At 39.0% G+C, this 15,971-nt stretch overlaps 1 protein-coding gene across 4 annotated transcripts; it reads right to left on the bottom strand.

The window, feature by feature from the left end:
• Positions 1-294: 294 nt before the first annotated feature.
• LOC104606634 (E3 ubiquitin-protein ligase MBR2-like) lies at positions 295-10,599 on the bottom strand. 4 transcript variants are annotated; one of them, XR_016076328.1, is made up of 7 exons: positions 9,728-10,599; positions 8,444-8,589; positions 4,785-6,645; positions 1,053-1,258; positions 813-911; positions 581-724; positions 295-495 (listed from the first exon to the last, which is right to left on the bottom strand). XR_016076328.1 is itself a non-coding variant. In XM_010271941.3 (7 exons), exons 3-7 carry the CDS (start codon positions 6,552-6,554, stop codon positions 364-366), a joined length of 2,199 nt encoding a protein of 732 aa, XP_010270243.1. In that variant the 5' UTR covers positions 6,555-6,645; positions 8,444-8,589; positions 9,728-10,584; the 3' UTR covers positions 295-363. The 4 variants fall into 4 exon arrangements, 3 of the variants coding, with proteins under 3 accessions (XP_010270243.1, XP_010270247.1, XP_088744109.1); XM_010271941.3 differs by having other exon boundaries at positions 1,205-1,258; positions 9,728-10,584; XM_010271945.3 differs by lacking the exon at positions 8,444-8,589 and having other exon boundaries at positions 1,205-1,258; positions 9,728-10,584.
• Between the last annotated feature and the right edge of the window lie 5,372 nt (positions 10,600-15,971).

The following is a 15,971-nucleotide window of genomic DNA, read 5'->3' as shown; positions in this document are numbered from 1 at the left end:
CAAAAGGCAACGCCACGACACCTGGTATTCCAGTCCAGAAAGAGAAAGACAACTACTACGTATCAAGACAAAGGTCTCATTGGGAACCTCACCAAACGCCAGTATCATTACTCTACCCTACCCCTGCCCCAAGAGGTCAGTAAGTAGTCAAGACCACCAGAAATGGAAAATTGCATTTGTGCATGCCACACCTATCACGTCGCCCTTCTTCTTGACATTGCAAGAACTAGCCATTGACGACAACTCATCAAACCATTGTCGTGAAGAGACTAAAAAGAGGAGCAAAACAAGATATTATCCACCCAGGGTGTTGGATTTCATTGGATTCGATAAACGAGGGAATCAAATGGTGTTTTCCCTCTCTCATGTAGCCAAGGCTGTTGTTTTACAAATAGGACACAAATTCTTATGCATTAGCCATTGTTTAATGCAACCTGTGTGGAAGTCATGACCACAATCCAGCGTTCCTACATCTTCACCACCAACATATTCTTCCTGAAAAACAACAATTGATTTTCAGACGAGCTCTACACTTCTAATGCTAAATAGTTATTGATGTCAGGCCAATTTTAACTCTTACCTGACAGATACAGCATGGTTCGCCCTCCGACGGAGCTCCTATATTAATGGCTAAATATTTTCGCTGCTTCAGACACTTCAAAATTGCTTCTTCAGTCAATCCAGTGCTCACATTGCCTATGCGCTCTTCCAATGCCAATAATTCCTGAGATTCCACTTGTTGCATTAATGGAACCATCTTCCATCGGTAAATGACACATCATAGCTAATTTTTATTACGACATTATTCTAACCTCATATGACATGTTATCAACATCAAGCCGCATATCTCTGTGCCTATCATGCAAGTCGGCCACCCCGTAAAATACCGACTGGTCTAGTATCACAACATCCTGAAACATCACATGTTCAAACCAAATTTCAAATTTGAGTGAAATCAAAAGCATTAAGGAAAAGGTAGGGAAACCCATACAAGGTTTGTTTGTACAGATCTATCCAAAAGAAGAAGTTCAAAGTCTTATGAAAAAACTGACCAGTTTTTCCAGACTTGTTTGTGGAGGGGCAATTTCGTCAAACCCAAGCCAGTACCAGGGCATTGGAAGTCATACCAACCATACCGTAATTATAAGGGTCCAAGCATTAAAATTAACAACCACACACAAGATAAAACAAAACTATATCTTACCTCAAATCTTAAGCCTTCACCCCTACGTACAAGGTCCAGGACACTGCGTAATTGCTGGAGAAAATACAATGGAAAATGTTAGCCCCAACAGAACGCTTCTGTGAGAAACTACAGCTTCCTGCTTCCCCCATACTAATGATTTGGTAGAATGTAAGATTACCAATCTACTGAATAACAGATAGAGCATCAGATTACAGAACAAAATCAGCTGCTAATTCAACAAAAGCAGAGTTGACACTTGCTTTTAAGTGTCCCTCTCTCTATTTTTCTGCTTTCTTCTCTCTTATGGCAGTGGTAGTGGTATGGATGACAGTCAAGCAATCTCCTTCAGTAACGTCCTTCCACAAGTAATAACTAATAAGCAATTGCATTTCTGACTCTCAGACCCTAAAGTCGTGCATTTTTTACTCTGTATCACTTGTCATCCCATCCTTGTTATTTCAACTATGTAAATTACACAATACGCTTACTTGTTTCTGAGGATATCCATAATGTTTCTACATTTTCATCGGTAGCCAATTTTGCAACGGAATGCAAGTTCTATAATTGCTTTATACAGTTAAAGGATTTATTTGCCAGAAATCATTTTCAAATGGTGGTTGCAATCTTTTTATTTTTATTTTTTAAGCCATGGTGTATGCAATCATCAAATCAAACAAGAATGCCACATAGATATACTGAATAGGTCATTTCTAGTGAAAGAACTTGGAAATAAAAAAGTAGCCCTATAAGTTTCTTCCTCTAGTCTGATTGAAAGTTGGTCCAATCATTTGTGAAGCTACAAAAGCACTGTTAACCAAAAACAGTGATGTCGGTGCATGTATTATTTGTAGAGTTTACCTAGTTCATCTTCACTTTGTTTGGCTGGGCAGACAACCAAGTTTCAGAAATTGGTTTAAAAAAATAGAAATTTCAAGTTCAGCATGCAGGAAATAGAATTCCTCTGAGAAATCCACTTCCTAACTTGCCCCTCTTTTTGGGACACGGCTTCCTTTTTTACGCCATAATATCATTTTCCAAGTTGAGCTTCCAAAGTGAAAAAAGTGAACAAGCTCATATAATTCCCAACTCACGAATCCCAATTTCAAGTCTCCCGGCCTCGGCTTCTTCCCATCTACTTCTGTGAAGATCATCAATGTTCAGTAGCATTTTCTGCTGGCTGTCACCACAAATAATAAAGATGGTTTTCCCAATCACTTTCTATGTTTTCAACCAAACAACCAGGAATCTATATATCAAGTAAAGATTTTATAGAAAACTTATTTCCAAAAGCTTTTTCTTTCTTTACCATTTTTTGATAAATGGTAACAAGAATATTGAAAATTGAGGTTTTTTTATTTCTTAATTTTGTTTTACACCCAAGTGGAGTGCTTGAGATTACTTCTTATATATATTATTTCACTTCATGGGGCTATACAAACTGGGGGTAACCCCCCAACCCTAGTGGCAGTGGGATTTCATCCCAGGTCTCTGCTACAAATAGCCAGTTACTGTTATGGGCACACCATCCGGCAGCGCACTGCGGAGCAGTCATAGGCAGCAGCACGCACAGCAGCAGGCACCGATAGCGCGCAACACGCACCGCCAGGCAGCAGCGGCACCATGGCGCGCAGCACGCACCGCGCAGCAGCGGCACCATGAGTCGCGCACACGCACCCAGCAGCAGCAGAGCAGGGCCCACACGACAGCTCATAGGGGTGGGCCCATCCTTATCTGGACACATCAAGCCAACTCGCCGCCAGCTTACCTTATCCTTATCTTATCCCTTATCCCTTATCTTTATCTAATCTTATCTTTATCTTTATCTTAAGTAAGAGTGAATTACCATTAGGAGTAGGTAATTAGGAGTTTGAGTTTAATTAGGAATTCCCTTCTGTAATCTCCTATTTAAGGAGCTACGAATTGAAATAAAGGCATCCAGTTTTTCAGTCAAGAAAAGAGTGAAGAGAGTTCGGGTGGTCTCTTGAACAAATCATCCATTCAGTCCCGCAATAGGGTCTACACGCAAGGGAAGGCAGGGCATTCGCACCGTGGACCGACCCGTGACGGGATCCTATGCCCGGGCCCATAACAGTTACTTACCAACTGAGCCACCATCAGTTGGTAGGTTACTTCTTAAATATTCCTTCCCAGCAGTTGAAAATATTTCTCCTGGATCACAAGTAAATGCATGTTGGACATGCTCAAGGGCATTTCAGCCCACAATTAGATGGGTCTAACCTAGGAGATCTTCCATACCATAATGGACATTTTACTGACCCTGTGGACCAAATAAAAATGATACATATAATAATAAATACCTTTAAGTATGAAATAATCTAGAGAATTTTAAACATTGACCAAATTTACCTATTAGAACAAGGTGCCAATAAACAACAGGTCTGCCCTTCCCCATGTCAAAAATGTATCACCATTTCCATAAACTCAATAGCATTGTAGTTACATTTCAGAAAAGAATCATGATAAGCTTCCGACATGAAAGTGAATCTGCCAAATAATTTGGGTGTTTTTGACGTGAAGAGTTCGAGCTGTTTTGGCCATTTGATGCAAAACTCGGCACCTCCAAATAATTTCTAGTAAGCTTTACATTTCTACATAGGTAACCAAGAAAGAGACAAAAGAGTGTCTTGTTCATGAATATAATAGTGCAGGTCATGAACTCAATAGTGCATAGAACTTTGTAACATACTAAACAATATCCAACCTCCAATCCTGGACTCCTGATATTCTAATGTCAAGATGCTGGTGAGAGAGAATCTAGAGGCCAAGGCTTAAAATAATTGCAGAAGCAAGTACGGACATACACATGCAAAGTTTCACCAAGATTCCTCTTGGCAGATAAACAGGAAATACAAATATTACGCTGCTAGAGTTTAAAATGTAGAAATGGATACAATCTCTGAGAAAATTAACCATATTACTTGTATGGGTTATCAAGTTTCAGATTGTTATTATTTCTAAAGTTGTCACTGAATGGTTACAAAATAGTCAGAAAGCAGTTTGGGACAATAGGAATGAACTTAAGCAGATTGCATGGCTGAAAAGAAGCATGGTTACAAAGATATAATGGATGCACAGATCTGCAGCTGAAGTTTAAGCTAAGCAAGGGGTTAATAGAAACCAAAGGTTCTGGGCTAGCATGTAATTGCTTGTAACAAACACTGTTGAGGTAGGTCAGTAATTGCTACCCTATCAAAGGATTGCCTGTACTAATTACCTCCTTTTCATTTTCATTAATAAAATGTTTCAGTTACTTCAAAAATAACAATAATAATCAGGTAACCAACAGGGCTTAACTTCAGGAAGGATAAATTGCATTCTCTTCAATAAGTGCATCATGTTTTTATACACATAATCATGTTATAACATACTTATGAAGTATAAAACTACTGTCCTGGTACTCAACTAGAGAGAATATGCACCCCTGAAACCATACCTTATTAGCATTTGAAAATGGAGATTGTATTTATAATGAAACTTTCTTTCCAAGATTAAAAAAAAAAAGGAATAAGCAGGTAAAATAACACAGAAAATGCACAGAAATAGGAAATCTCCAAATGAACTTGGTAAAAGAACAAACCTCAGATACTAGTCTGCTTCTCCCTTCACTGGCAGCAGTCAAACTCCTCAATGAAAAGGGAACGCCAAGAACACCATCACCTTGTCTATCCATCCAGAATGGTGATCTTCGATGGGGCTGATGATTCCCCTGGTGAGCAGCTCCAGAAGAAGGCACTACCTCTTGTGAAGAAGAGCCAGGCCCTGAACGCAATGGGGGTAAGTTATTAGTCTGGCTCCCTGACTCAGATCCAGCAGAAGCAAACAAGGACCGTCGGACAAGTTCTGATAGTCTTTGTTGATATTGAAAGGGATGATTGTGATGGTGGACCCAGGCAGGAGAAGGTGAAGGATGGGAATTTGAACTTGATCCAATTCGGGAAGAAGATGCAACAGTCCCAGGAAGGCTCATATTCCCATTGGCCAAACTCCAGGTTGTTGGGTCTTGAGCCAAGTTTCTCATCTCAGTTGCTGGTACAAACACAGGATGCTCTGAAATGTTTCTTGGAATGCTTCTTGAATTTGCTTCTTCTCGTAATACAGTACTTCTATCCCCAGAAATGGCCGGATTTGATGAACTTCCACCCCTTGAATTGGAACCCCCATTCCAAGGGAGGGGGTGCACACTCCGTGGCAACCCAGGAATATGCATTACATTAGACTGGCCTTGTCCAGTTGCATTGGCTGATGTTGTTTGCCTTGACTCCAAAGGACTAAATGGAATATGTCTAGATGATTGATGAGGTGACCAAGCATGTGAGCGTCTTATGGCACTCCCTGTAGATGAACGATTAGATGGTACAGAATCTTGTTGGTGTGCAGGATTGGTTCTCATACGGAAACTTCTCTGTGAACTTTCTGCATTTCCAGCTGCACTTAAAACAGGATGGTTGTCAGATCCTATTCGCATACCAATACCAATTCTTGGGTTCAATTGCTCTGTATGATTAACACCAGAAGGATTCTCCCCAGCTGTAGATATAGTCAAGCTGGTAGTAGCATTATTACGAGTAGGAACAGCATGCCATGCACTATTTTCAGCTGGCTGGAAGCAACTTGAACTTCCACTTAAAGATGGCCCAGAAGCACTTTCAAGGGCCTTCCTTTTGCAGGACAAACGTCGACCGTCTAACGAACAACCTGGTCTGCCATCATTCTCTTCTGTCAAATACCCAGAACTTGCAGAAGCACTTACAAAGGGATCAGTAGAACCACTAGAAGATGGAGTTTGCTCGTTTTCTAATCTAACTGATTTAAACATATGAGAACACCCGCCACCTTCAATGACTCGACCACCAATATGACTGCTTCCTACATATCCAGCATTTAAGTTTATATTCTGAGGGATATCATCTGATCTGGAATTATGCAAAAGCAAAGGTGCATCGGCATCCTGACTATTGTTCAGGCTTATATTAACACTTTCGAGAGAAAGAATACCAGTTGTCTCATATCGCCTTTCTTCCAATGTAGACCCACCTCCAGCAAGGGCACTTGGAGACAATGACCACCCATTTTCCATCTTAGTTTCATCACGAAGGTTTTGAGTACCACCTGAACTAGATTCACCCAAACTCCAGCCACTCAGACTTCGACCATCATTAGAAGAATTGCCATATGTAGTATTTGTTTCAGTGGGAGATAGTATATATTCAGGCAACCGGTTTTCTACTGGATTTAACATAGTGTTCCAAAAATGCTGCTGATCCATACTGGTATTACTTGAACCAGATCCATGGTCAAACTCAAAAGCTTCGGGTAAGGAATCCACAGTACTCCTTTGCCCTTGCATTAGGGGCAATTTGTTCTTTCTCTTAAATAAGGCTTCAAATTAGCAATGGATTACGTATAGAATTTCTTTCACAATCCTAAAATCATGCAAGCTGCATTGAATACAGAATATACACTGCTTTTTAGTCCAACAAATCACAGGCTTAAGTGCAGCGAAGGATATGATACCACCTTAATAAAATAGAGAAACACAAAGAAGAAAATGGGAAAATGACAAGAATGTTCATTCAGCATGCACTCCTTGTCTATGAATTAGAAACCAATATAACAATTCGAAAAATACTGCAAAGCTCAAAAGGCATTGTATAGTAATTCAAACCAATGAAAATATTGTACCTTCTTTGATAGTCAAAATATTGTGCTTTAATCAGCTAGAAGTCATGACAATAATTCTTCTGCACTCAAATATTCAAGGATGGAGTTCCCTTCACCCTTCAATAAATGGGATTTGTTCTAATAAACTAGTTTGACCATACTTTCAAGAGTGATACAAAAGAACTGATTTTCGTGCTAAATATAGAGATCACAAGCATTCACCGTATACTAGGAAAATACTACCTCAGGTCCTGATGACCATTATCTGGAGCTGAATCAGCTGATTCTCATAGCTTCTTGTTTTTAAGATATTTAACATGGATATTGGCAGCATTCCTTTAACCTATAGCTCCCAGATAAGAAGTAAAAATGATAAACATATCTAAATATCTCTCTACCATAAAGAGTAACTTGAACTTTCCAACCGATGCCCCGCACACACACATAGAAAAAAAAAAAGAAAATAAAAGATAAGGAAAGAAAAGTGGCATTCTCCTGTTGAAATAACTTCAGTAATTCAGTTGTACAATTTTCAATTAAAAATTTACACCATACATTCTCAGAATATCACTTAGAAAAATAGTAAATGGAAAGGTTACCCTTCAAGTCATAGGCTTTTATCGCATGGTAACTCAACTCAACCCAACTAAGCTATGTCCCAATATATTTGGGTCAGCTACATGAATCCTGTTCCACCATTTCACTCTGTTCAGTGCCATATCCATTGTTAAATTATGGGCCCTCATATCATTTACCACTACATCAACCCATGTCCTTTATCAGCCTGCCCTAACTCTTCTAGACCTGTCATCTTGTAATAGATTGACTCTTTTTTACGGGTTCCATACATGGTCTTCTCTGTACATGACTAAACCATCTTAATCGACCTCCCCTCCGGCCCTCCCTTATTTATTTTATCACAAATTGGAGCTACTCCTAGGCTCCTAAGAATAAGATCATTTCTGATACTATCTTTTATTGCATGGCAGCCTCCAAAAAAAATAATGATTTATGTTATTAGAGTTGTGATCAGTGAAGCTAATAACAATAATCCAATTTTCACATAAAACTAAACTTACAGAAATAAATTACTACTTTCACATAAACCTCCACGCAAGAAGCTTCTTCAGGCAAAACCAATGCAAAATATGCATCCAACAAAACCAGAATGAAAAGTGGTTTGTTACACCAAGAAACACAGTTTCTTTTTTTTGGTAAATACCGAGAAACATTGCTTCATGAATATGCTGAAATAGATGTTCATATTGCAAGATAAATATTGGGCAATGTCAACTAGAAAAAGGAATATGGGAGGCATATCCCTTAATATGGTTCATTACACATGTATTGCTATCTTTTATTGCCATGTTTCTTTTCGCATGTATGCTTCTTGAGTATATCCCTTAATATGGTTCATTACACATGTATTAATTCTTTGCACATGTATGCCTCCTCAAAACTATCCATTTATTCAAAGAGGATTTATATAAACACAGCAAACCAAGTTATTAACCAACTGCTAAACCTAAAGAGAGAAAAAGTAGATGAATAAATTCTAGAAACCAACAACTTTACCACATCAGATGACCCTAGCAACTGAAGTGAATGCTAATAAGTGAGACTTGATCGTTGTCCTATTCCAAAGGGAAAGCCTCAATAGAACGTCAACAGTCATCTCCTTAACCAAGATCATGCTAAACAGCAACTTGGCATTGGGAATCCTACAGCAACACAAGGCAACAATGACATGCAAGGAAAGCAAGTTGACAACTTTAGAGAACTCATAAAAAAACAGCAGTCGAAGTCCAAAAGATAAGAAGCACAACACAATAAACTAGGTTAAAAATGTTTCACTTTGGGTGGTTCTAGAGGTATAATGCCAAAGAAAATGTTAAAAGAAGAATCTGGCTTGAGAAACAAGCACCAAGTCCGAAACATAGCAATCCCATGAAATGAATTTTATATCAAAAAGTTCTTCCTTCCTCACTCCAACTTCCAACATGCTCTCCTTTCGTAATCGATGATCGACCTAAACGCAGTCTCAATCTGCCATAGTGGGGCGAAGATTATAAGTTGGTAAAAACCAAACAAATATTGTCTGAGAGCCTTGCAAACCTCAGCTTCTATTCTAATATAGACGAATAGAAATGTTTTCTAGCAATGACCGTGCTACCCAAGAGGAGGAAGACCGATGCATCACCATCAGATCCCCAAGTCCTTTAAAGGGGAAGAATGTAAGTCCGACTCCTAACACGCACACAAAATCCATGTCTTGTATTTAACCCTATACTATAGAATCATAACCATGCAGCGGTGGACAAAGGAATCATCCATGCGTGCATGCATGAGTAATATCTATTAGCTTTGCCTTTACAAAGTAGTACAAACACGAAAACCTTGTTACATCCATAAAACCAACTGTTGAAGAAGAAAATAATGAAAAAAAAAATTGTGATCTTTATAATCACCAAAGCCACCCCCCCCTGCCAACAAGGAACCAAAAATCTTCATTCATTCTGAATCACCTAGCATCGAAAACAATCAAAAGCAGACAATAGAAACATTCCCGTCAAACAAAGAAAAGAAAGAAAAAGTAAATCAAAACTCAAACAAAATTAAATTTCAAAAAAAAACAAAAAAATAAAGATGAGAATAAGAAAAACCACAGAGCAAACCCTAGATGAACCTATATTAACCGTGTTTTTCCTCTCCCAAATCCAATAATGAAAAAACATAAATTAACGAAGAAAGAGAAACAACCAAAGCTTTCCTCAGAATTCCTAAAATCACAGAATTATATTCCATAAATTTAACAAAAAAAACGACTAACAATCCATAAATGATAAAAAAAAAAAATACCTGAGAAACGGAAGCCAAGGAGGATCCAAAGAAAAGATCGATCACTTGATCGGTCAATCGGTGGGTCGGTCCGTAGTTTTATATTTAAAAATAAAAAGATAAAAAAGAATCGCGAAAGAGATGAGGAAACGTCCTCCCCCCTCCTCTCTCTTCTAGAGCCTCTGTGCAAAAGAAGAATACCGCACCAAAATCCAGTGACAAATGGAAGGAACTCAGCAAGAAACAGATATAGAGGAAGAGGAGGAGGAAGAAGAAAGAGATTAGAGGAAGAAAAGAGAGAAGGAAAAGAGAAATAGAAAGAAAGAGAGAGAGAGAACGGTGGGAGGAGGGTGAGAAAGGACAGTAAATAATTAATCAAGTGTTAATCCAAACAAAGAAAGAATGGAGAATATAAATGTAAAATTACGTTCAGAGAGGGAGAGAGAGGTGTGATGAGGTAGCATTAGCAATGGCAAATTGGCAATGCCTCCTAATTGCCTAATATTTATTAATTAACAAATAAAAAATGATATTTAATATTAATTAATCTCCAAACAAGGAAAGAGAAAGTGAGAAAGTAAGGTTAAGTTGTCGTGTTGGGACGCTGACCAATGAGAGTTACATTGATTTACAGTTGTTTTCTAGGATCTAGGTCGTGTATACAAAAATTACAAAGAGAGAGAGAAAGGAACCAAAGGGAGGACTCGGCACTAGGCACTAGGCACTAGGCACTAGGCAGGGTCACTACGCAACGCACCCCTCTCTCTCTCTCCGGCCGACCCCCCGACCCCTCGTCGCTCTTCCTTTCCTTTCTCGCTCGACAATGTAAAAGCGCTCCGCCTCCCGATGCGCGCCGTAGTCACCACTTCTCTTTCTCTTACCTCCCTCACGCCAAGCTGGAAGCTGCTGCCCTCCCTTTGCCTTCACATCTATCCTATTCATCTCTCTTTCTCTCTCTCTATATACATATATAATAGTAAATAAAATTTGTTGGGCAATGCCCAAGACTGTAATAGTAAATAAGGGTTCCGCTTTCTAACTTCTGAGTTTCCACTAAGCTATAATTAAACTAATGAAGAATCAGCCCAACAAAGTTAAACTAGTCATGGTCTATTGAATATTGATCGATCCCATTCTATTCATTCCTCTCTGCCTTCCTCTTCCTTTTTTCTCATTTGTGGACCTTGTTATTGTTTTTTTCCCCAGGCCATCGCCCACCAGCTTTTGAAAGGAGTCCAGCTTTGCCTGCTTTTCTTTTTATTTTTCTAATTTCGAATTTTATTTTAACCCACAGACAGAAACAGTGCTCTCTCTCTCTATCTCTATCTCTTGTTTCATTCTATATAATTCTACATGTCTCTCTCACTATGGAAAGCATAGGCAGATGGGGTTCAGTGGTTGACAAACATGACACCCACTCTACGCAAATATTATGCAAGGAGCTTGGGGTGGGGTTGAAGCAATTTATTTTGGGAGTAAATAGGTCGAGAGGAGAGACTGACTTTAATTGTGTGCACACAAGCATCGTGACGGAATAATTAGAAACCCCTTTGCGTGTATTGATATATGGTTGTCAGTCAGGGACTCAGGGTTATAAATTGTAATGGGATTCCCCTGTCATTCTTTGTGTCTTTTGAATCAACATGAGTACATGAAAAGCGCCCAGCAGGTCCATGATCCAGGGTGGGTTAAAGATTGCTTCAGACCTGACATTTGACAATCCAATTAACCATTATCCCACCCCCAAAATCCCAAATCATGCTCTTCTCCCTTTTTTTCTCCTTTTTCTTCCTTTAAGGGAAGCACGTATCATGTATGGACAGTTCCTGTTTTTCTTCACTCTTTCACAGAACAAAACTGGAACATTATAATTGGGATTTGGGAGGGTTAGAAAAGATGGTTTGCTCTTCTTTAATGGGTTTTCTCTTTCTTTTCTGCAACCAATTATATCCAAAAGGGTTGATAATATAAACGGTTTCCTTCAAAAGAGAAAGAGAAAGAGAATCCAGGAAGCACTAGTTTGTTCAACCAACGCCTCTTTATACAAGGCGTTGGTTGATATACCCAGAACCAGAAGCAAAGAGACAAACCAAAGCTCATGTCCAGTGAAAAATGGTCGAATACGAATACAACTGTATGTAATTGTAATGTACTCTATCTAACTCTTAACTCATCTGGTCCTCTCGGTGAAAAATGGGCTTTCAGAAACCAACGTCCATGTCCAGTTCCAACAACAACCGTCCTCTTTGTCTCCTTATGCAATCAGTTGTTGCCAGACTCGTTTCAAAGTTCAAACATCATCACGCTCGTGAAATTATCTCAACTCTAAACTGCAACCAGGTCAATAGGATAAATTTCTTAAATTACCTTTATGATTTAGTCAATTGACTAAGTATATCTCTACTGTTCGATTATTATCTAACGCTACCCATATTTTTTTTAACAATTGACTAATTCTATTCACGTAATATATAAATTTTTTAAACCCAATTTTACCCTTTATCCCTCTTCCTCTCCCTTCTTCTTCATCTTCTTCCTTTCACCAGTAGCAAACAGAATTGGCTCAATCCTTAACCAGCGACGGCGATAACCCCCTCCACCTCCAGCCTCTTTCTCTCTCTCTCTCTCCTTCTTCCCCTTCATTCTCTCTCCCATGTTTCAGCACCACCGCTCGTTGCAGCAACGGACCCCTCTCACTCCCTACTTCAGCACGAACTCCCTCTCAAAGGTTGTAGTAGCAAACGACGGACCAGATCTTAGATCCCACCTAAGATCCAACAAACCTGCAAAACCACTCAGTTTCCAAACACCTACACAACCACCATAGCTTAGTCATCGTTCCAGACACTTGCCAGGCTAACACTATTCCCAGTGGAAAAAGGGTATTTTAGGATCAAAAAGCACGCTCGCTCTCTCTCTCCTTCTTCCCCTTTGTTCTCTCTTCCTTGTGCATTCCCTACGAGAGCCAGAAGCATCAAGAGCACATGCCTCCACTATCGCTTTCCAGGTGCAACGGCTAAGGTATCTCGACCAATTCGGAAAGACCAAAGTCCACACCCAAATGTGCCCCTTTTTCAGCCACCCAAATCCCCCTACACTGTGTCCATGCTCACTTCGTCAGGCTTGGGGAAGCCTCAATTCTCTCATCAGGCATCTCCGAGCTACCTTTGAGGAGCACAATGGAAAGCCGAAAGCCAATCCATTTGGTGCCCAAGTAGTAGGGATGGCAATTCTCCAGTAAAAAGGGGCAGATTTTCCCCGACCCTAAACAAGGATGGGGCGGGGACAAGGAAAATCATTTTTCCCCAAACCATGTACAGGGCGGGGGCGGGTTTTGTATATAATTTCCCGAACCCGAAGGTAAATTAGTAAAATATATCTAGGTTTAATATAAAATATTTCTAAGTTTTCTCTAAATTTTTAAAATTATAGGATCCCATAATTTTATTTTTGAATTATCCCTAAATTATTATAATTCAATTCTAAAATACCCCTAAATTTATATATCCTATGTATAAATTGTCCATAAAATAAATATTTTTTAAGTAATTGCCTTAGAGCAGGAAAAATTCGGAGATTTCCCGTCTCCAATGGGGAATGGATGCCCCACCCCACCCCGCCACCGGATACGGGATAAAGTATCATAACTTCGGGGCAGGAACGAGGAGGGAGTGCCCTGCCCCAAACCCACCCTATTGCCATTCCTAGCAAGCAGCAAGGCTCTACTTACGTGAGATTCGTGAGTTGCATGCCAAGACAAGGGGGATCAACTATGAGATGTCAATTCTGTGTTGCGATGCTAATGCCCAGTTATGAGTATCTCTTTAGATCTGAATATCTTTCAAATCTCATATGTAGATTTCTTGCAGACCTGAGAGATTCAAAAGTTCAAGAACTACTTGAAGATCTCCAACTTCTCTTCGTCGATCTTGGAAAGCTTCTTCTCTATAACAGAGGCCTTTTCGTCCTTCTTCTCCTTTGCTGCCTTTTTCTTCTCACCGTCACACCACCATCCAGAAAAGGCGAAGACAATGGTGTTACTCGCGTGTAAATTGAATTAAAGGCAAAACGGACATCAGCCCTTGCCCTAATATTTAACGTTAATAACAATAAAGTATACTTAGAAATTTGCCCAATTAATTGAAGGGGATACGCTCATGTCCAACTTGTGGATTTAATGGAATCTATTGTTTGATTAAAAAGAATATACCCATCATTACTGATCACCCAACCACAGAACAAAAGAGTTAGAAACTTTAGGCCATGGTGGGTTAAGGTAGAAAAGTCAACATACCAAAGTCAAGAAACGTTACCGCCCTAACCCCACTAGCACAGAAGGTACCAAGAAAGAAGCACTCCATTTCTCACTTCTTTATTTGTCAGAAAAAGAAAACTAACAATTGAATTTCCAATAATATAAAATAGACGAAGAACGCTTAGTTCTTCTTGTAATCTTACATGTCCATCTTACACCACACATATAGAATATTTTTATGGTGGTGATTGGAAGACCCACTTTGAAATGACACACGAGAAAATCAATTTGTAATTTTGTATGCTTACCACATTGGACGTAAAGGGACAAACAATCTCATGCTCACAATTGTCCATCTATTTATACCCACCTAACCTAACAAGGTTAGTTTTTTTTGTTGGCATTTAACTAGGTCAGGATAGCCCATTATTAATTAGCCAAAAAAAAAAAACGGTATGTATGATATAACTAGAGGTGTAAATTGGGTCACATCATCTATGGCTTGGTATGGTCCGACACAATTTTGAGCTAGTTTGGTATGATGGTTCACAGGCCATGCCGAGCATGGCACGATTGTATGGGTCATGTCAAGTTTGGGGTTTCATGTCCGCAGACTGGCCTGTTACAACACGACAGTGCGAGCCGTGCTGCCCATGGCTTGCAGGCTAGAATGGTCTGGCCCGTGGGCCTAAAAAACTAGTTGTTGGAACCCCCCAATGGCTAGTTTCATTTTTTTTTTTGGGGGGGGGGGGTACAGAAATACCCCCCAACAACTATATAGGGGGTATTTATGTATTTTGCCTTTGGGGGAAATAAAATGATAATAATGCCCCCAAGAACTATATAACAACTAATTTAGGAGTATTTAGGTAAAATGATAAATGACTTTATAATGATCAAAATACCCCTCATTGCCGCTATGGCAAGTGATTTACTAATCCCTTTGATATATACAATTCCATTGAAGTCTTGTTTTAGTGTAGGTATTATGGTGCTAGAAGACAAAAGAAGTTGCATGAATGATGAAAGTCTGCAGATGTGCATATATGCCTTAAAGATTGGTAGGATGTTGGGGATAGATTACGAGACAAAGGAGTGCATGATGTTACACATGATGTTTCACCTGAAGAAGATGATGAAAATCAAGGAGATGAAGATGCAAGTGGAACTTGAAAAATGATGAAGTCAATATTTTTTATTTTTTTGTATACTCAATATTTCAATTATTGTAATTTTTTAATTTTTAAAAGTATTGTATTTTTTCAATTTTATTTAAATTAGTCTTTTTTTTTTCAACAATGTAATTTTTTATTTTCAATTTTTAATTGTATTATATTTTTATATTTTATTCATCCATTGATCATTGCATTGTTCAAATTCAAGAAATAAAATTCCTATTTTTTCCAATTTATTGTCCATTTTTCATTTTGTTTCCAAAGCTCAAAGGAAAGTGAAGTATTTTAGTTTTAGTAGGTATTTGACATCGGTGCAGGGCATGTGTGAGTTATAAGCATCATTTTCTTATTTTTTGTTTGGAAGCGGTGTTGCCACGTAGGCTGTTTTCTGGGAAAACAGCACTGGTTCTATTTGGTACTAGTGTTGTGGAACCGTTTTCAGCATTGGTCATATTATCCCACATCCAAGATGATGTCACATCATTGCTAGCAGCAACGAGCTGTTTTTTTAAGAAAACGTTGAATTTGGCATTGCTTCAAACCACACTTTCCCAATTTCCAAGGTGTGGTCTGAAACAATGTTTTTTACGAAAAAATGGTACCAAATAAGATGCCATTTTCTGAAGCACTATTTTTTCTAATGTGGTGCCTACATGGCACCATTTTCTTGGAAAACGGCATTAATGCCAAACACCCACATAGTGTGTACTTAGCAAAATATAAAAAAAAAAAAATCAAAATGTCAAAAAAAAAAACAGTTTGGTCCCATTCAGCCCAAGCCAAAGGCCCAACCCGTAGTGCAACCTAACACAATCTAGACCCACGGCACAGCCTA

The sequence above is a fragment of the Nelumbo nucifera genome, chromosome 5 (genome assembly GCF_055504915.1).
Source record: "Nelumbo nucifera cultivar China Antique chromosome 5, China Antique-T2T, whole genome shotgun sequence".
NCBI lineage: Eukaryota > Viridiplantae > Streptophyta > Magnoliopsida > Proteales > Nelumbonaceae > Nelumbo > Nelumbo nucifera.
Note: the sequence above shows the minus strand (reverse complement) of the source record. Positions and strands in the feature narration are given on the sequence as shown.

Coding starts and splice junctions, on each gene's coding strand:
- LOC104606634 (XM_010271941.3), bottom strand. CDS start 6,554: ATGCAAGGGCAAAGGAGTACTGTGGATTCCTTACCCGAAGCTTTTGAG. Junction 912..1,204: donor GTGAAGGCTTAAGATTTGAG/GTAAGATATAGT, acceptor GTGATGTTTCAG/GATGTTGTGATACTAGACCA. Junction 496..580: donor AACCATGCTGTATCTGTCAG/GTAAGAGTTAAA, acceptor GTTGTTTTTCAG/GAAGAATATGTTGGTGGTGA.